The sequence below is a fragment of the Colias croceus genome, chromosome 27, assembly GCF_905220415.1.
Source record: "Colias croceus chromosome 27, ilColCroc2.1".
Taxonomy (NCBI): Eukaryota; Metazoa; Arthropoda; class Insecta; order Lepidoptera; family Pieridae; genus Colias; species Colias croceus.
This window is the reverse complement of record NC_059563.1, coordinates 5,473,288-5,495,601: the sequence shown is the minus strand read 5'-3', so window position 1 is coordinate 5,495,601 and position 22,314 is coordinate 5,473,288. Positions and strand designations below refer to the sequence as shown.

General features: G+C 36.8%; 2 protein-coding genes across 2 annotated transcripts; both read left to right on the top strand.

Annotated features, from left to right (window-relative positions):
* The first annotated feature begins 9,649 nt into the window (after positions 1-9,649).
* LOC123703684 (catalase-like) lies at positions 9,650-11,898 on the top strand. The gene is made up of 2 exons (XM_045651764.1): positions 9,650-9,784; positions 10,442-11,898. The coding sequence occupies exons 1-2, from the start codon at positions 9,650-9,652 to the stop codon at positions 11,870-11,872; spliced, it is 1,566 nt and encodes a 521-aa protein (XP_045507720.1). The 3' UTR covers positions 11,873-11,898.
* Positions 11,899-19,661: 7,763 nt separating this feature from the next.
* On the top strand, positions 19,662-22,168 carry LOC123703722 (catalase-like). The gene is made up of 2 exons (XM_045651817.1): positions 19,662-19,861; positions 20,657-22,168. Exons 1-2 carry the CDS (start codon positions 19,727-19,729, stop codon positions 22,085-22,087), a joined length of 1,566 nt encoding a protein of 521 aa, XP_045507773.1. The 5' UTR covers positions 19,662-19,726; the 3' UTR covers positions 22,088-22,168.
* The last annotated feature ends 146 nt before the right edge of the window (positions 22,169-22,314 follow it).

The window sequence follows — 22,314 nt, the reverse complement described above, 5'->3', positions numbered from 1 at the left end:
AAAAACATCATCGATTTTTAGAATATCTTTTATGTATGTTTTGATATTTTTCCTCAAAGTTGGTGTATTGTACCGCTCCTGCAACCATGGTTCAGGTAGGCCATCTTCCATTTTTTGAATGAAAATTCTTAGTTTTAATGGTTTATTGACGCAGCCTCACCATGTAAATGACATATTAACCATGCTTAAATTTAGAATATTATAAAATATAGCCTAAGGCCACCTATTGGTCTTCCGATTGTTGAGCACATTTGGTCAACTGCGTCGACTGCGTTTTTGGTGCTATTATAGCTATTGGCGGCCTTCTGGCTGCGTGCTGGTATCCTCGTCAGAGTCTATTATCCTCCTTATACAAAAGTTCTCCCTCTAACATTGAATTATTGGTCAGAAGACGTATCAGATTCTTGTTCACTTTGATCAGTAGCGATCTCTCTCTAAATTGTCTTCGCCTTCGAAATCTGAGCTACGAAAACCATCCAACTGATGTTCAAGTGTCTCGCCCTCTTTATTGTGGCTGTCGCATTCTTCAAGAATACTCAATATCTTCTCCTGATCTCTCTCTAAATTCATGTATACAATAAAAGGAAGGTTAATTTTTTTAATTCGTATTATTCCAAAAACTATTAAAGGAAACAGTATACATTACTAGCAAAAAGGCAGATAAACTTTCTACAATAAGTATTGTACATTTTATTATGAATCGGTATCAATAAACAATAAAAAAATCGATTATTCAAAAATACACCTTTGTTCACATTGCACGCGTAGTCACTACACATTCGTCTGTGAGTCGAATATTTTGCTATAACTCCGGAACTAGAAAGCGTGCGTCCACGTCGTCTCCACACGGGTCAATAAATTGCCAATCAGGAAGGTACTGAGAGGGGCGGGACGAGAAAGTGTTGGGAACATACCTAAACATCGAACGCGACAGGTGCCGGTCGACTGTGAGACGAATGATTAGTGATCTAGGGTTAAGTGGGTCAAAATCGAGTCAGGAGTCGGTAAGGTTACATACAAACAAACAGGTGAATCTAATAATATAGGCGTGTTTAAAATATGTCGCCTCTTGGTATATAGGTCTTGGTATTTTTCGTCAATAAAAAAAAATAAATAAAAAAATATAGGGCAGATGCATTTCACATCTTTTTCAATTATCGATTTTCTTTACCTCCCTCCATATATATATTAGCACTAGTCTTCTATATTTTATTTTATTTTCTTTATTTAACAAAAGGTCGTTACATGTGTACTTAGGCTAAATACAGTTTTTTTTTAAAATAAGTTGGCGTATGCACAACCAGTTATATGTGACCACAGCTTACACACAAGCGTTAACATAAATTTATGAAATTAATACAAAGTGATAACTAATATTAAAACAGCTTAATCATGCATATAAATATACCTGCACCAAGTGACTGGAATTGTGCTGTTTTAAGAATTTAATTAGGACAAAAAAAGTTTTATAATCTTGTTCTTCATTACAGGCTATGATATATAAAAGAGCTAGATACGTTACCCGCTCTCTATTTTGGCAAGAAAAAACTCAGGTAAGTGCCCGAGTTTCACTTAGTCACGCACCATTCAGCGTCGTGGCTGGACGTTCTTTTTGTATTTTAATCGGCAGTTGTTATTACGAAGTACATGAGTGAGACATGTATTATGTCTCGTGCGTGAGAGTGAAAGAGAGAACAACTGTATTGGTGATAATGCGTTAGTAAGTAGGTATGTATTAATTACGCTGTTTTTTAGTGCAATGATGTTGGCGTATGCCGCGTCTACTAGTATAATAGGTCATTGATTACAGGCCATTTATCAGAAAAAATATCAATATCTACTAAATTTAACAACGAGTTATAATGTCTTAAAGTTCTTGTAATAGGTGAATTATATTTAGTATTTGTTTTACATGAGGGTAGAAAAAATAATTTCTATACGCGACCAAGTCTTTTAAGTCCCCGAGAATAGAACCTAGGACCCGTCAGTTCTACGCCCACGCGTTAACCACTGCACAAAGACACTTGTCAAGCTAAAATAGTTCCTATATAAATAAATTTAAAATTCTAAAAACTACTCACTTATATTAGTACTAGAGGTCCGCCCCGGCTTCGCCCGTGGTACATATTTCGCAATAAAAGGTAGCCTATGTCCTTTCTCGGGTATCAAAATATCTCCATACCAAATTTCATGCAAATTGGTTCAGTAGTTTAGGCGTGATTGAGAAACAGACAGACAGACAGAGTTACTTTCGCATTTATAATATTAGAGGTATAGTATGAATACTAGATTTCCGCCCGCGGCTTCGCCCGCGTTTGCAAAGGAAAACCCGCATAGTTCCCGTTCCCGTTGGATTTCCGGGATAAAAACTATCCTATGTGTTAATCCAAGTTACCCTCTATATATTGTGTGCTAAATTTCATTGTAATCGGTTCAGTAGTTTTTACGTGAAAGAGTAACAAACATCCATACAAACTTTCGCATTTATAATATTAGTAGGATTACATGCTTACTGCAATTCCATGAATGTCATTATCATCAATGATATCTTTTCATTATATTCAAGCCTCTTTGAATTAAATTATTGCTTGTAAGGAGAAATCATAATTTTCTAAATTGCTCCATTTTTAGGAAAATTGTCTGATATAGGAATATTGTATTTATATATATAAATCTCGTGTCACAATGTTTGTCCTCAATGGACTCCTAAACCACTTAACCGATTATAATAAAATTCGCACACCATGTGCAATTCGATCCAACTTGAGAGATAGGATAGTTTAAATCTCAAATCGTTTTAGAGAAAGCGGGCGAAGCCGCGGGCGGTAAGCTAGTTGTATTTATATTTTATTAATAAATTAAACACGCATATAATGATATATCACTACATATTATGAAACAAAGGTTTCCGCACCGTCTGTATGTCTGTTCGCGATAAACTCAAAAATGAATGCACCAATTTTCATTTTAACACGCTTTTATTAGCTTCACATATATGTATCGACTTGATTTTGACCCTATTTAAACGGGCAGATTTAATTCAAACTTTGTAACACTTTATCAAGTACGGTGACAATGCAATAATTTCATGAGTTTAAGCGTGTTTTTTTTAAACTACCTATATTAATTATTATTTCACCAATAGATAGTAAAGAGTAAGGTTTTTACATATTATGTAATTTGCTAAGGGTTAAACTACGCGAGACTGTGGGCGAAATGCTACTTAGGGGCGTCCATAAATAACATGAGGTGTTTTTTTTTTTCAATTTTATGTAAACGCATTGATTAGCCATTGTAAAAAGAAAAAAAATATGCTTCGTGTTTTATTAACGACTAGTTAAAACTTAAATCTAGTAATTAACATTGCTTAAAGTTATAAGTGTTATCTATATGTACTAATATTATAAAGCTGAAGAGTTTGTTTGTTTGAATGCGCTAATCTCAGGAACTACTGGTCCGATTTAAAAAAATATTTCGGTGTTAGATAGCCCATTTATCGAGGAAAGCTATAGGCTATATTATATCATCACGCTACGACCGACAGGAGTGGAGCCACGGGGAAAAAAATAAATAATAGAATACTTAAATCGTAACCGTAAGCAATAAAACTTGTTATAAAACAAAAAGGTACACTTATTCTACATTTTGGTAAATAAATATGATTCTAATGACTACATAGTATAAAACAAAGTCGCTTTCTCTGTCCATATCACCATAATATGTCCCTTTGCATATCTTTTACTAGGCAACGAATTTTGATGCTATTTGTTTTAATAGATAAAATCATTCAAGAGGAAGGTTTTAGTATATAATTTATTAGGTTTTAGATAAAGCGGGCGAAGCGGACGATAAGCTAGTTAAAATATATATACATAACTTCACTTACCTCTAACTTGAACATTTCAAATATCAACATTTGTGCCTCGCGAGTTCGGACCGCGCTTTGAACCTGGTAAAAGACAAATTTGAAAATTTAAAAGATTTAGGTACTGTCTTAAAAACATACTGCGTAGACTTGTCGTCGTCGTCGTAGTCGTCGTCGTTTCAGCCGTGGGACGTCCACTGCTGGACAAAGGCCTCCCTCAGGGTTTTCCACAACGACCGGTCACCGACGGCCTGCATCCAGCGGCTCCCTGCCACTCGGACCAGGTCGTCTGTCCATCTTGTGGGAGGTCGTCCCACGCTTCATCGTCCAGTACGTGGTCTCCATTCGAGAACCTTTCTGCCCCAACGGCCATCGGTTCTGCGGGCTATGTGCCCAGCCCATTGCCACTTCAGCGTGCTAATCCGGCGAGCTATGTCGGTGACACCGGTTCTCCTACGGATCTCCTCATTTCTGATTCGATCTCGTAGGGAAACTCCGAGCATAGCCTTTAGGCATTATGGAAAGCCATAGCACGTTGAGCGACGCTGAGTTTGTGCACAAGGCCTGAGTTTGTGCACAAGGCCCAGGGTTAGAGACCACGTTTCTGTACCGTATGTCGTAGACTTGTCGTAGACTAGAATCACCGGATGCGATCCGTAGACTTGTATAGAATAATATTTTTTATTAGGTACCTATTTCATTTTATTTTTCTTCATATTATCTTTAAAATGAAAGTTTTTCTTTATACTTACTTACCTTTTATTTATTTATTTATTACACTTCATTGTACTAACATGAATGGACAAAGCAGAAAAAAAAGAACAATATCACAAAAAGGCATCAGTTGCCTTTGTTGTTTGTCTAAAAAAATTTAATGTCGGCGATTATGTTACTTTAATACCTACCTAACCTATTTTATATTTTATGCTGTTATTTTGAAACAAAAAGTAATTACAAGTAGGTACATACCTTTCCATACATTTATCGCACGATATATCACCTTTCCTATGCACGAATTTCATATGATTTTTCATCGTGGATCGTCTTAAAAATCTTCTTTGGCAGATATCACACACATGTGTCCTTGTGTTTGTGTGTGAACGAAGATGTACAGACAGACTGTGGACAATTCATATGTGTTAATATATACTAATATTATAAAGCTGAAGAGTTTGTTTGAACGCGCTAATCTCTAGAATTACTGGTCCGATTTGAAAAATTCTTTCGGTGTTGGATAGCCCCACATATCGAGGAAGGTTATAGGTTATGCTTGTATACGTAGTATATTATTATTAGTCTGTGGTTATACATATATCATCACATTAAGACCAACAAGATCGGAGCAATGCGAGTGAGACCACGGGGCGTAGCTAGTATGTAATTAAATAAAATTGTATTAATCGAGTGAAAAGTTCTCATTACATGAACAATCGATCAGTTAGGACAAAACGAAATAACGTTATAGGTACAGGGTGAATTTGATATTTTTAGTTTTATAGCATTCAAATTTCAAATGCTTTATAAATATATTTTTTTAAATAATAGAAAAAATTCGATAACGAGGCGGGATTCGAACCCGCGTCTCCTGTCTGACCGGGGCGACGCGACGTCTGAGTTCTGACCACTCGGCCACTTGTGATCCTGACAAATTAGACTCATAAAACCGAAAAAATAGAATAAATTCGTTTGATTTTTGAGACGCTCATGCAGCATGACAATGTATGTAGGTAAACCACAGATATAAACGCATGTTATGCTTGCGTTACCATCTATGCACTACTTTATTTACGTGAATACATACAAAAATAAATAAATATTTCAGGACATTTTTCACACACGGCACGATCTGATCCCATACTAAGCTTTCGTTTGTGTTATGGAAACCAGATGGCTGATAAACATACGTATATAATTTTAAATAAATCCATACTAATTACTAATATTATAAATGCGAAAATAACTCTGTCTGTCTGTCTGTTACTCAATCACGCCTTAACTACTGAACCAATTTACATGAAATTTGGTATAGAGATATTTTGAATTTTGATACCCGAGAAAGGACATTTATTTACTTTTTACCCCGGGAAATAGGATAGGTTTTTTCCCGGAAATCCCGCGGGAACGGGAGCTATGCGGGTGTTTCTTTGACTGCGCGGGCGAGGCTGCGGGTGGAAAGCTAGTGTACTTATATTGTATAGATAACTAACACCCATACGCAGAGCAAACATCTATGTTAATCACACCAATATTTGCCCCGGGTGGGAATCGAACGACCTCTGGTTTGCACCTAGCTAACCGGTCACTCAAAAAAAAAACGAATCTTTCTATATTATGTATAATATCACATCTCAAAACTACAAGCAAATACTTCAACGTAACATCACCTTATCGATCAATAAAATGCAACCTTTAAAAAACGGTACAAACACATACATACAATGCATTGCTCAATTACAACGTACACAGAATTGCACTTTGCCCATTAAAGAAGCAATGTATAGATAGAACGAGGAAAAAGCCAAGTTGAATTGCTCTAACTGAGCTGACGTAATTAAAACTGATAGGTAAGTAGCGTTGGATGGAAATACGGCAAAGTGCGAGTTGGATGTTGGATGTACAAGATTGTAATGTCATATCTGTATGAATGTATGTTTGGATGGAATGTGGGATGGATGGTTACCTATTAGTTTTTGCTCCTTAAGAAAAACGGCTAATCAGATCCTAATAAAATTTAGCATACATGTTAGAGATAATTCAAACTCAAACTCAAACAATTATTTATTAAATTAGACTTCTTCTAGAAACATAAGTATCTGTGAGTACATTTAACACCGATTCGGAAAGCAGTAGCTATGGAGAAGAACTGGCAAGAAACTCCATAGTTGCTCTTTTAAAATCATTACAAAATTACAATTTATTTACATAATATTATGTGACTGAATAATATAATATCATAATATGCCATAGAACTGTCTTGTGGTTCTTACGCTGCACGCTGCTAACTAATACATTTTTTATAAAAGTTTAAAATTTAGCACTACTAAACTCTGTTGTAAAAGCGTATACCGATTACCGACGTCTTGACGATCAAAACAACTATTCGAGTGGTGGGAGTGAGCGCACGAGTTATCTTATTTGTGTTATTTTGATCATTATTTGATAATTAAATTGATTGATTGATAAATTATTATAAAAATTGGTATAAGTTCATCAATTGATTTATTTTTAAAATATATTTTTATCGTTAAATTAAGAACGCTATCATAGATTTAAATGGGAAAATTTTGAATGCCATAACACTAAATATCAATCAGATAGATTATATTCATATAGCTTTTACGTTATATACCTACGACGCACGCGGAACCGCGGGCTGAGTTTGATAAAAATATTTATATTTGTTTGTTTTATCTTACGATGATTAAAACTAGTGATGAAACGATAGATGATTTTACCGATACGATACCGATACCGTATTGTATATAATCGGCGATACTGATACCGATGGCTTGGTAAACAAATAATAAATTGTGCACTTATTATGCATAATATACCTACACCAACAATGACTTGACTGTAAATCGTATTTTTTTAATAAAAATGCCAACTCAAAAAACAAAGAAAACATTATTTTCGTATTATCTTTTGTCAATAAAGAATTTTTATTTTATTTTATTTTATTTTACAAAGTCAGTTAAATTATTACATAGTCAGTAATGAATATTTACTATTGTTAGATTTTTATTCAGAAAACAAAGTGTCCGGGCGCGGGCGGACGCCCACCTCGTTCATTTGGCGCGCTTTATGAAATGTTTGATTTCGATATCGGTTGTTTTATAATCGGCGCTACCGATATATCCGTAACGGTATCGTTACATCCCTAATTAAAACAAAGATTTTTGTAGAGGTTTATACGATTTTCAGCGATTGATTATTTTATCATGGGAACTTTTTAGATCAAATTACACGCACTCTACGAGATGTAGAAATTGTAGGTATGTTATTATGTTTGTTTTTAACGGATAAACTCTAATTATAAGTATATTAAGAAGAGCTGGAACGTCAACACATTTACACATTGCACATGTTAGGCCGGGAGATACTGACACAAAATTTCGGGTCATTTGTAACAGGATGGCGGTCTAGAGGGGTCTTACTTATCCGACGAGTGTGACTTACGCCCACGCGACTAGTCCGCCGGTACCAGCGTTCTGACCATCATTTTTCTTTTTGTCATTGCGTAATAAGACCTCTGTAGAACCGCCATTCTGTTACAAATGACCCGAAATTTTGTGTCAGTATCTCCCGGCCTATGTATGTGTCATATTTTGCAATTGTTTATAAATACAGGGTGATGTTATTGGTGTAGTACGAATATCTAAAAATCTATGAAGAATTTTGTGATAAGTACAGTAAATGGAAGAATTATAGACTATTTTACAGTATTTAATAAAATCATTTAATGTTTTGTTCATTTTCATTAGAAATGTCAATTTTTCTCACCAAGGTGGAAATTTGGATGATAAGGATCTTGTTAGAAAAATATAAATTTTGACTAAAATCGGCATTTTTTTTCAAAAATCAAATTACTAATTAATAATCAGAGTTATCACCATTTACATTAATTTACAAACGATATCGGTTGTTCTTACTTAAAATTGAATACCAATGTCTTATTGCGGTATGTGTTCTTTGGAAGTGTTCGTAAAGTTGTTGATCCGTAATTAAATTTTGCGGAAAATCTTTTAGAGCGCTTAGTTGTGACATATCCTAAGCATATTTAATAGAATTAAAAGACGAGCGATTATCCAGAATAAAACACAATACCTATTCTTTATGCCTTTATATAAATTGATTATTTTTAGAATAAATAATTAAGTTCATCAATTGATTTACTTTTAAATTATAATTTTACAGGTAAATTATGAGAGCTTTCATAATTATATTTGCATATATTTATCTACAACGCACCCATTTTACAATTCAAGTCTAAAATGAAACTAGAGTCGCATTAATTTTTGAACATACTGTAAGTGAAATTGCATTAGTGTGAGTACTGTGAACATGCCAGCTTTCCTTAATTGACCGATATTTTACTACAGGCATCTTAGTGGAACAATTTAAAATTTAATTTTTGTCTACACGAGAAACTGTACTAACCTCAAAAAGTTGTCTCGGATGATAACAGTGGAAACATATTATAATATTACATTTTTATCAAACGGAGGCACTAAATGAATACATATACGTAGGTATAACTATTAATAATATCGAAAAGTTAAAACATAGAGTGTTCTATTTTTATTTTATTTTTTTCAACTTACCTGAATGGGTATTCCGTATTACTGTACTGGGTAGTAACAACCTTAGATTATGTATGTATTAGCAAGCTTACCTAAGGTAACAAGCTTATTATGTACTTAATATAAGATAAGAATTTAGAATTAGATAAGAATTTTATGTTATTTAGAAGTTATAATATTAAAGACGTGTGGCACTCGGGGACTGCCGCGGTAAAGCTATTGCATGCTATGCCTTCAAGCCACACCTCCGCCTGTCGGAGTGGGGAGCGTGAGGTTTTTTCGTTACGGAATTTCTCGATTCGGTCCCCGCGCTCAAGGCCCGCGATAGAAGCTATGCAATAGCTTAAAAATAAATTACTATTTTTAGTACTAATTTCCTGAAAACTAAATAATATATTTGAACACCTGTATATATATGTAATGTGCAAACATATATAAATGACGAAGGCGATAGCAAATTCTATTCATTCCCTTGTTCACAATGTTGGTGCAAATTCTAAAAAAAATTAAAAAGATACAAATTTTTATTGCACTGCTAATTAGTGTGTCATGTCAATGCGAAGAGACATTAGACCCTGTTCGAGATCAAATTTTATTATATAAGAAGAGAACTGAGGTGAGTACTTATCCATACTTAGATACTTAATATTATAAATGCGAAAGTAACTCTGTCTGTCTGTCTGTTACTCAATCAAGCCTTAACTACTGAACCAATTTGCATGAAATTTGGTATAGAGATATTTTGATACCCGAGAAAGGATAAAGGCTACTTTTTAACCCGAGAAATAGGATAGGTTTTATCCCGGAAATCCCACGGGAACGGGAACTATACGGGTATTTCTTTGACTGCGCGGGCGAATATGCGGGTGGAAAGCTAGTATTTAATAATTATTATTAGTATTTATTTGAAGTGAAACTTCTTTAGGCGGGTTGAGAGTAAAATTTCAAGGTCGCATCTTGGCAATACCGTCACGCCGTACGGTGACGATTTTGGTATCTTTGAATTTTGCCAAAGAAGTTTTAATTACCAGCTTTTTTAGCATCAACTTAAACGTTTTTTATCAGTTCTTACAAAACACATTTGCTTTTAAATAAAAAAGATGAGATATATGCAAATATAAATATTACCTATTGAAAACATTACCATTATTTTTAAACTACTCATATAATGAACAAACGTATTTATTTTTTCCCTTTCCAGTTTCCTCTTAACCCTTCAAACTACTTTGCATAGATTGATAAACTTATAAACAAACAATTTTAATATTTACAGGGCGTGTGCACTCGTTTAACCACAAGCAATGGCGCACCAGTTGAGAGCCGCGACACTTCCACATTGAACGAAAACCTGATGTACAACAGTTTCTTCATGGATTCCCTGACTCGCTTAACACGGGAGAGAATACAAGAACGTGTCGTTCACGGTAAGGGCACTGGTGCAACGGGGTACCTAGAAGTCACAAACAATATATCACAATTCACAAAGGCAGATTTCCTCAACGGCATCGGCAAGAAAACCCCAGTGGCCGTGAGATTCTCGCCAACTGTTGTGGAGCGGGGCGGCTCAGATATGTTCCGAGCGGCGAGGGGATTCGCTGTGAAGTTCTACACGCAGGAAGGTAATTTTGACTTCCTGGGCTTCAGTACTCCCATGTTTGTCATGAAGGACCCAATTCTGTTCCCTGCTTTTATCCACAGTCAACGGAGAAACCCCTCGACCGGTATACGCGACAACAACATGCTTTGGGACTTCTTAACGCTCAATCCTGAAGCGTTAAACATGTTCATTACTGTGTTCGGTGATGATGGTATACCGAGAGGCTATCGTCATATGCCTGGATTCAGCATACACACATACCAGATGCAGAACAAAGAAGGTGATATATACTTCGCTAGATTACATTTCCAGCCGGATGCAGGAAAAGCTAGTATAACAACAGAAGAGGCTAGATATTTGGATGCCACCGATCCCGACTATTTCAGTAGAGATCTGTACGAAGCGATTGCGTGTGGAAAGCAGGTGAGCTGGACATTTTTCCTACAGATACTGACTTTAGAACAAGCATTGAACAGTGACATCGATGTATTTGATGTGACATTAGAACTGCCTACAGACGAATATCCTCTCACAGAAGTAGGCAAATTGGTTCTAAATAAAAACCCACTCAACCAGTTCGCAGAAGTAGAACAACTGGCGTTCTGCCCGTGCAATTTGGTACCCGGTATAGACGGAGCTCCAGATAAACTTTTCCAAGCGCGAACCTTCGTCTATCGAGACACTCATATGTACCGTTTAGATGTAAACGTCAACAAGATTAAAGTTAATCGTCCGATCGAAGCCAACACTTATAATAGAGACGGAAAACGACCTGTAGGTGATAACGGAGAAGACACTCCAAATTATTATCCAAACTCTTTCAATGGACCGAAAGCATATTCGGATATGAATAGATCGAAATTGATAGATATTGTCCAGAAGGAACCAAATAATACAGCACAAGCCGGTCAGCAGTATCGAAAAATGTCTGACGGGGAGAAGGAACGCTTTATGAGCAATCTTATAGATAGCCTGGGTCCAACTTTACCATTGCTGCGTGAGAGAGCTGTTAAAATATTTACAGAAATTGACCGGGATCTTGGGAGTCGGGTGTATCAAGCGTTAAAAGAATATCAGAGGGAACCAGCTTGTAATATAAACTTTTAACAAATAGTATTCATAGCCTTCTAGTAAATGAAAATATGTTACTACTGTCTACTATTCAAATAAAATGTGACGATTTTCTGCATTTTACAAGATTTTTTTCTGTCAATCATTGTATCATTAATTATTTTACTTCAGTAATTAAAATCTATCCAATATTTACGAAAAAAATAGGAGGAATTCATTCAGACAGACACGGGCATAAACAATAACTATTTAATACTTTTGTTATAATTTCCTTTAATAGTTTGAACAACAGTTTAACAAACATACATTTTTTTATATATTTAAATAAGTATCTGTACTTGCTGAAGTTTTAGTACATTTTCATTAGACGCCGGTGTAATATTCAAAATGGGGTTGATAACATTTATAATATAATGCCATTTAATTTGTAAATTACCATGATAGGATGTAATTTATTGTAACCTCATTTAATTCACGTGATTGCATGAAGTATAGTTTTTTTATCTAATAAACAATTTGGCAATTGTAATTTGTATGAGATCCATAATTATAATACCAAGTCGGTTAACTTATTTTGTCCCTATTTAAGGGACCTTCAGTCTTAACTCTTAATAAGTTATTCCGTTAATTATTATACTATCAATGTTAAAAATCTTTAACGTTTTTAATAAATAGTACGACTTGGCCATAGTAAATAATTGGTGTATTTATTTAATGTTTATGTTTGTCCACACATTTCTTTGAAACAAGTAATCGGATTGTACTGTTATTTTTATTGACTTACACCTAGTATCTTAGATAACAGTGAAAATTCATTAAAATCTAACCAATTTCAATACTTCAAAAATTTACTACTTTAAGAGCGGCCGTACACGGGCAGCACGAGCAGTTAACGGCTGAGCGACGTACACGGGCTGCTCGAGCTGTCGGTCGTAGAATGCTCGAGCTAGAGCAGTCATGTGTACGGCAGTGAATGAATGTCTATGGGCGGCCGTACACGGACCGCTCGAGCAGTTAACGGCTGAGCGCCGTACACGGACGGCTCGAGCGGTCGGCGTCTACTGCTCGAGCCGTCGGTTGTTGACCGCTCGAGCCGTCGCTATCAACCGCTCGAGCGGTTGATTTTTTTGACTAGTCAAGTCATTGATTTTCAGGGGAGGAGCGAGCCGTCGACGGCTCTAGCGCAGTGAACGGCTCGAGCAGTCAGTGTATGCCTCACGACCGCTCGCAAGCCGTCAACGGCACGGTGGAATTTCGTCATGCAGTTGACGGCTTGAAGCGGTCGCGACGGCTCGAGCCGTCACGTGTACGGCGGTGAATGAATGCCTATAGTTCACCGCGCGGTCGCGGCTTCAAGCGGTCGGTCTCAACTGCTTGAAGCGGTCCGTGTACGGCCGCCCTATAGTTCACCCCGCAGTCGCGGCTTCAAGCCGGTGACCGCTCTCAACTGCTTGAAGCGGTCCGTGTACGGCTGTACTTACTAGCACAAAACCTTTAGAGTAGACTGTTATTATATTATTGTGTATGCTTTTAGTGTAATCTATTTTAACATTGATTATTATAATTAACTAGCTGTCCACCCGCAGCTTCGCCCGCGCAGTCAAAGAAAAACCCGCATAGTTCCCGTTCCCGTGGGATTTCCGGGAAAAAAACCTATCCGATTTCAAGCGGTAAAAGTAGCCTATGTCCTTTCTCGGGTATCAAAATATCTCTATACCAAATTTCATGCATATCTTCTTATAATATAAAAATGAATCCCAAAATGTGTTTGTAAGCGCATAACTTGAGAACGGCTCAACCGATTTCGTTAATTCTTTTTTTATAATATTCCTTGAAGTTCGAGGATGGTTCTTATGTAGAGAAAACGTGAATATGTACCACGGGCGAAGCCGGGGCGGACCGCTAGTTAACAATAAAGTATGGATTATGACCACATTATGACATTATCAAATCTCCCGATTTCAAAGTCAATTGAATTGAATGACAATAAACAACTCTTATAGAATATACGTAATTGATAAAAAATAAAAATATATTTGCAATGTCCGATAATATTAATTTTCAATCTGACTCATCAATCATGCATTGCGTCGAGCGTTGTGCGTGTTGGATGTTTCTGTACAAGATTGTAATGTCATATCTGTATGTATGTTGTATATGTATGTTTGGATGGAACGTTGGATGGATGGTTATTAGTTGTTGCTCCTCTATAGTAGCATATTGTTATTTCGTGATAAAATCTATTATCCCTACATAGTATAAAACAAAGTCGCTTTCTCTGTCCCTATGTCCCTTTGAGCATACAAATTTAATTCTTTCTTATTTAAATCTTTAAAACTACGGACGGACGGTTTTTTTTAATAGATAGAGTGATTCAAGAGAAAGGTTTTAGTATATAATTTATTAGGTTTTAGACAAAGCGGGCGAAGCCGCGGGCGGTAAGCTTGTATATTAATATGCGAAAGAATTATCCTGTGGTTCTTACGCGACGACCCTCCATGGATTTTCATCTTCCGTATATTCCTTAATGCTGTAACAGTCTCTCTGAACTAATACATTTTTTTATAAAAAAAAAAATAATTTAACACTACTAAACTCAATAATAATAATATCAGGAATTCTATTGTAAAAGCGTATACTGACCCATAAATGAATTTTTAACTTTAACTAACCGGTTAAATGGTATGAATTTCTTAAACATCTTTACTTGACCAAAGTCAAGACAAGAATGCCCCGCACGCTTATCTGACGTCTCGCTCGTCGGGTCTTTCACGCAGGCCTTCACAGGCTTCGGGGTAACTGTTCGGGGCGACGGACCCTTTCAGTGGTGTCAACGCCGCCTACAACTACAGGGGCACTGGGTAGGACCTAATGGTCAGAGGTGTTGTGTCGGGGATGTGTCCTTTTTTTTTAAACCTTTATGAATACCGGCTGCTTCGGGGGCAGCAGCACGGTTATGTCAGACTTCTACTGACGGTACTCACGGTGGCCTACTTCCGCGCAAGTAAGGAGGGGATCCCGGGATCTCAGGTGGGAACGCTCACGGTACCCTTCGCGCGCCTGTTATTGGCAATCCACTCGTATGTAGTCGCGGACTACCCTACGCGCATGCCTAGCACTACGACAGACTGCAGCCACAACAGTCTGTCGCCCTCCTCGCGTTGCCTATTGAATGCGCGCAGCCCCCGCCGCACACACTCTGCAACGATAAAGGCTCGTCGGGTCTACTAAGTGAGTCCGGGATGTGTCCTGCTGCAGTGCGATCGAGCCCGCGTGGTAGAGCTGCTGCAGGGAGGAATGAGGGTGCTTCTCCCGCCGCTTAGCGAGCCCGCCGGCAGGGTGCCGGAGAGCGCCCATCAACTGACGTCCGTTATTTAAATGACGATCAAAACAACTATTCGAGTGGTGGGAGTGAACGCACGAGTTATCTTATTTGTGTTGTTTTGATCGTTATTTGATAATAAAATGATTATTAATACTTTAATCCAATTGATAAATTATTATAAAAAATATATTTTAAGTTCATCAATTGATTAAAATATATTTTTATCGTTAAATTAAGAGCGCTATCATAGATATAAACGGGAAAATTTTGAATGCCATAAAACTAAATATGAATCAGAGATAGATTATATTCTTTTACGTCATATTTAGGTGCCTACTACGCACGCGGAACCGCGGGCTGAATCTATACAAATATTAATAATATTTGTTTGTTTTTTCCTCCGATGGATAAAACCAATACAATATTTTTTAGGGCCGATTTTTCAATCCTTGGTTATAACTCAGGCCCCGGAACCACAGACACAATAGAAAATCTATTGTGTCTGGGACCGATCGGGCCGCTTGGGGTTCAATGGGTTAAAGTTTATCCGTCCAATAAATTATTACACGAACATTTTAAAATGTCACCTGTAAACTGTCAAATACGGACAATTAGAATACATTTTTGAAATGGTGGTTTAATACGGTATTCGATGAAAAAGTTTTAACCAAGGATTGAAAAATCAGCCCTTGGAAGTTTAAATAAAATAATGCAATTTTCAGCGATTGATTATTTTATTGAACTTTTTAGTTCAAATTAAACGTAGTAATTGTATGAAATTATGTTTGTTTTTAACGTGTAAACTCTTATTAATTTACTACTGGAAAATTACAATCTTAAATTTCCTTTTTGAAGTGAAACTTCTTTATCGGGGTTGGAAAAAAATTTAGTGTAACATTTTTTCGTTACGCGTGACATCTTTCCGTTACGCGCCATCTTTTTCTTATCCCTACCACGCGTGATTTGACGTATTTCTGTAAAGTTGCATATAGTAAATCATTTTTTGAAAAATAAGGTCATAAAGAAGTTTCACTTCTTACGTGTGTGCACTAGTACACGCACAATTTTTTTTTTTCTTTACATGCAACCACAGCGTGCAACTGCAGTGCTAACGTCAAAAAATAATTACTATGCAAACATAGTTTTTCAATTAATTATTGAAAGTCTTTTTTGGAATAAAACGTTGTTAGAAAAGTGAATATTTTTCATTCTATAGGAAAATCAAGTTTTCAGCATTTGGATTTTTTTTTAATTAATGATTTATAAACTACTAGCTTTCCGCACGCCCCTTCGCCCGCTTTGTCTAATGCAGGCGCTAGACATGTGATCAAATACGCAAATACCTACAAAGTCGCGAAGTGTGGCACTGACATTTGCCTATTTGTTCAAAGTTTGAACACATATTTGAAGTTTGCCGAGTCGAGTCGGTTTTTCTGCGAACATCAAAGTAATCAAACTTCCAAGTTGCTTCAAAGTTTGTGCGCCCTGCCACACTTGTTGCAATGCGTAACGCGCGCGCCGCTGACCGGAGCAGTTGTGTGTGTATATTTTGAGTGTCATAATGGAGTGGAGTAATGAGTTCACGTCTTCTTCTTGGAGATTTAACATTTTGATGTAAAGAATGAAACCAAAAATTGAACGCACTCAAATAAAACAGATTGACGGCGTCCACAAAATCGTCTTCCGATCTATCAGCCATCTTTGCAATAACTGTGCCGTAAAACATTTGAAAACAAGTCTAGCAGGCATATATTTTGTAATCGTGTTTGCGTCAAAGTTTTCACTTCAAAGTTTGTACAAATGTTTGCTCAAACTTTGAAGCCAATGTGTAGCGCCAGCATAAAACCTAGTACCTAATATACTAAAACCGTCCTAAAGAACCGCTTAACCGCATCGAAATCCGTTGCGTAGTTTTAAAGATTTAATCATACATAGGGACATAGGGACAGAGAAAGCGACTTTGTTTTATACTATGTTGTAGTGTAAAGAAGTGGATCAATTACTAATACTGATGCAGCATTTAAGGAGAAATTTTTTAAGATAAAAAAAAAATACTTTCCGCGCTAACTTTTTTCCAGTTTAAACACTGAGTTTCAATCATCCTACTAGTCCTATCCTACTAATTATGTTGTAATACATATTATAATATGCTTTCCGACCGCGTTCTTAAAGAAATACTCGCATAGTTCCCGTTTCATCCTCACAAACTTTCGCATTTATAAAATTAGTAGGATAGGTCTAGTAGGATGGTCGGCCGTGCCGATTTGGCGAATGCCATAAATCGTAAGTATACAAATTTCTAACCATACAGGGAGACCGTTGCTCCCAGGGTTCACTGGCTCTTGGACTAATTGGTCTTAGCGTGATGATATTTAGCCTATAATCTATGGGCAATCTAACACCGAAAAAGTGGTTCCTGAGATTAGCGCGTTGAAACAAACAAACAAACTCTTCAGCTTAATAGTATTACGGTGTATTTTGCTACCGTAATTTTAATCCTATTTATTTTTAATTTTTATTTAATTATAATCCTAAGAAATCTTTCCTGATTACCGTAATTACGGCGGTGTTGACAACACTGGGTACGTCTATACAAAATAGACGAAAAAATGTGTTAGGGCGGCCGTACACGGACCACTTCAAGCAGTTGAGACCGACAGCTTGAGCCGCGACCGCGCGGTGAACTATAGAGATTCATTCACTGCCGTACATGACAGTCCGTGTACGTCGGTCAGCCGTTACTTAACCTAACCTAACCTAACAACTGCTCGAGCTGCCCGTGTTCGGCCGCTCTTAGTGGCTGTCGCTGGCCACTAGTGGCTGCCGCTGGCTGTGGTCGGTCGGTGACCCGTTTGCCCGGTTACAGGGAGCATGTACCCCAATAGAGGCGAAATGTCGGTCCATACGCCTCCGAAACTGTTAAGTGATTTGTCACTTATAAACATTAGCGCTCGCTGTCACTCAAACAGTACAAAACCAGTATTAGATCTGTGCGTACGTCTCATTATATTAAGAAATAAAATTGCATTAAATAGTTTCATAATGGCGTGCTGTTCCATTCGGTGGTGTGGTAAAAATAGCAGAACATCAAATTATAAAACAGACGGAATAACCTTTCATCGGTAAGTTTTCAGTTTAAATGTACTATTTTATAAAATTTTCTTACGGCTCAAGTTAAACTGGACATGTGAAGTGACACCGGCGAACTATCGTCTATGCGTCTTGCTTGCACATAATACAATCCGTATTTTGCCACCCCTGTAGAACCGCCATCCTGTAATACAAATAACCCGAAATTTTGTAGGTCATTTGTAACAGGATGGCGGTTCTACAGGGGTCTTAGTACGCAATGACAAAAAGAAAAATGATGGTCAGAACGCTGATACCGGATACCTTAAGATACTATAACGTTTTATATTAGAGAATCTTAACATAAAATATTATAGTATCTTCACCGTGTGTGACGCGCTTTACGTAATCTACTGTTATTTTTGGCAAGAAAAAAAAAGTTTACATTCTCTGACATATTCATTGTTTTCATAATATTTCTTAATATTATGAAATAATATTAAGACTAATAATTATCTAGTCATATAGATATCAACATTATTTACTGCTGAGATAACATCGAAATACTAAAAACTATTTTTAGTATTAATTTCCTAATAATAAAACAATTAAACACCTTTAGATTATGTTACGGGCAATTTAATAAGTCCGGTCACTATTAATAATGGCCGGTCTGTATTCATAATGCCCTACAGTCTACTCAATTGGCCTATGTGATTAAAATAGCATGATTAATCACTTTCCCGGTTATTATGAATAATGCCCATCTTATTTTGGGTGAAGTAATAAAACAATAAATAAATACATTATTTATTTGACAACAATATAAAATGGTTTTAATGTATTCTTAGGCTAAGTAATATTGTAATAATTCTAAGAGCAATAAAGTATTTTTAAAATAAAATAAATAACAAAAATATGTGATAACTTACATTTTTTTTTACATATATGTAAAAAACAAACCGTACAATTAATTGCGATATTTGAACAATGTCTCTTATAATAGGAAATTTCCAGTGTTACAGGAGACATTTTATCCATCCGTTGATACAATTTATATACATGAATATTATAACAATTCTATACTATGCAAGTATTCTATTCTATAAAATTTGAATTGAATGATCCAGATGAAAATAGGTGAACTGAAGTGCTTTTATAGCATAGTTGTTGGTTTGGATAAGTTTCTTGGGGTGGGATAGGTTCGGCTCTTGTTTATTTTTACTACACAGTAACCGATCACAATTCAGTCCAATTTATCACATAGTCTGTAAGTAGGCAATCATTCATATTTCATACTGCCCGGTCCAAGTGATAAGATCAAGCTATCTCAAACACTTACTTATTACATGGACCACAATCTGTGGGGAGTTATTAATAATTGCCGGCCCTTATCAATAATACCCAGTTAATCACGTTGCCCGTAACATATCCATAATGTTCAAACATATAAATAACAAAGGCGATAGCAAATTCTATTCATTCCGTTAATCACAATGTTAGTGAAAATCCCAAAAATGAATCAAAAACTACAAATTTTTCTTCTACTGATAATTAGTCTGTCATGTCAAGGCTACGAGACACTAGACCCTATTCGAGACCAAATTGTATTATATAAGAAGAGAACAGAGGTGAGTACTTAAAGGCTGATTTACGCTACACCATGACGCGACCAGGCCGTGCCCCGTCCGGGGCTTGATAAAAATTATTTTATACTTTTTGTATAAAGTGGTTTCATGCGCCATGACTGAACGTGGCTCGGACGGGACACGGCTTGTATGGATATATTGTTTCATTTTTTCCCGGCTCCGGCACCCGCACGGCCCGTCTCGGTCATGGTATAGCGTGATTTTTTTATTGAGAATAGGGAATTGCTTGACCACTATCTCGCCTGATGTTAAGCTGAGATGTGGTCTAAGATGGTACGCGCTTCGCTAGAGGTAGGTAGGCACTTTTTGGATTTGCGAAATTTTTATTAATCCTTTTCATTTTATTCTGTGATAACCTTTTGGTGTAATCAGTAATGAAAAATGAGAGTAAGATCTGAGTCGGAGACTAATGATTATGTTTGGTGGGTAACGATTAGATAGTTTAATACTTTAATCTACGGAGTAATCGATCAAGAAGATATGACTGCCTCATACCCAACCAAACAAATATAGGATACTAGTGGTCCGCCCCGGCTTCGCCCGTGCATATTTCGCAATAAAAGGTAGCCTATGTCTTTTCTCGGGTATCAAAATATCTCCATACCAAATTTCATGCAAATTGGTTCAGTAGTTTAGGCGTGATTGAGTAACAGACAGACAGACAGAGTTACATTCGCATTTATAATATTAGTATGGATTATTTGATATTGCTATTTAATTTTCTAGCTTTTTTGGCATCAATTGATAGACTTATACAAATACTTTTACTGTTTACAGGGCGTATGCACTCGTTTAACTACAAGCAGTGGCGCACCAGTTGAGAGCCGCGACACTTCAACATTGAACGAAAACCTGATGTACAACCCTTTCTTCATGGATTCCCTGACTCGCTTCACACGGGAGAGAATCCAAGAACGTGTCGTTCACGGCAAGGGCTCTGGTGCATTTGGGTATCTAGAAGTCACAAATAATTTGACACAATTCACGAAAGCAGATTTCCTCAACGGTATCGGCAAGAAAACCCCAGTGGCTGTGAGATTCTCGCCTACTGTTGTGGAACGGGGCGGCACAGATATAAACCGAGCGGGGAGAGGATTCGCCGTGAAGTTCTACACGCAAGAAGGCAATTTTGACTTCCTGGGCTTCAATTCTCCCATGTTTGCCATCAAGGATCCGATTCTGTTCCCTACTTTTATCCACTGTCAACACAGAAATCCCTCGACCGGTCTTCGCGACAACAATATGCTTTGGGACTTTTTAACGCTCCATCCTGAAGCGTTAAACATGTTCTTTACTATGTTCGGTGATGATGGTATACCGAGAGGCTATCGTCATATGCCTGGATTCAGCATACACACATACCAGATGCAGAACAAAGAAGGTGATATATACTTCGCTAGATTACATTTCCAACCGGATGCAGGGATAGCCAGTATAACAACAGAAGAGGCTAGATATCTGGAAGCAACCGATCCCGACTATTTCAGTAGAGATTTGTACCAAGCAATCGCGTGTGGAAGGCAGGTTAGCTGGACATTTTCCCTACAGATAATTACTTTAGAACAAGCATTGAACAGTGACATCGATGTATTTGATGTGACATTAGAACTGCCTACAGACAAATATCCTCTCACAGAAGTCGGCAAATTGGTTCTAAATAAAAACCCAGTCAACCAGTTTGCAGATGTAGAACAAATGGCGTTCTGTCCTTGCAATTTGGTACCCGGTATAGACGGAGCTCCAGATAAACTTTTCGAGGCGCGAACTTTCGCGTATCGAGACACTCAATTGTACCGTTTAGGTGTAAATGTCAACAAGATCAAAGTTAATAGTCCGATCGAAGCCAACAATTATAATAGAGACGGAAATCCACCTGTAGGTGATAATGGAGAAGACACACCAAATTATTATCCCAACTCTTTCAATGGACCAAAAGCATATACGGATATGAATAGATCGAAATTGATAGAGATTGTCGAAAAGAAGCCAAATAATACAGCGCAAGTCCGTCAGCGGTATCGAAAAATGTCTGACGGGCAGAAGGAACGCTTTATGAGCAATCTTATAGATAGCCTGGGTCCAACTACACCATTGCTGCGTGAGAGAGCTGTTAAATTATTTACACAAATTGACCGGGATCTTGGGAGTCGGGTGTATCAAGCGCTAAAAGAATACCAGAGGGAACCAGCTTGTAAAATGTACTTTTAATAATCAGTGTTCATGGCTTTCTATTAAATCATATTATGATACTACAATACTATTAAAATAAAATAACGATTTTCTGCATTTTACGAGATTTTTTGTGTCAATTAATGTGGCATTAGTACCTACAGTTTTTTACGAAAAAACAAAAAAAAAATATACGAATATAATCACACAGACGAACATAAACTGTACTAATTTTTTTACCTACATACCTACAACTCTCAATTTAT

Bases quoted from the DNA above. Each gene is read 5' to 3' on its own strand.
- LOC123703684 (XM_045651764.1), top strand. From the start codon at position 9,650: ATGTTGGTGCAAATTCTAAAAAAAATTAAAAAGATACAAATTTTTATT. The intron at 9,785-10,441 runs GTGAGTACTTAT...TAATATTTACAG, and splicing joins TATATAAGAAGAGAACTGAG to GGCGTGTGCACTCGTTTAAC.
- LOC123703722 (XM_045651817.1), top strand. From the start codon at position 19,727: ATGTTAGTGAAAATCCCAAAAATGAATCAAAAACTACAAATTTTTCTT. The intron at 19,862-20,656 runs GTGAGTACTTAA...TACTGTTTACAG, and splicing joins TATATAAGAAGAGAACAGAG to GGCGTATGCACTCGTTTAAC.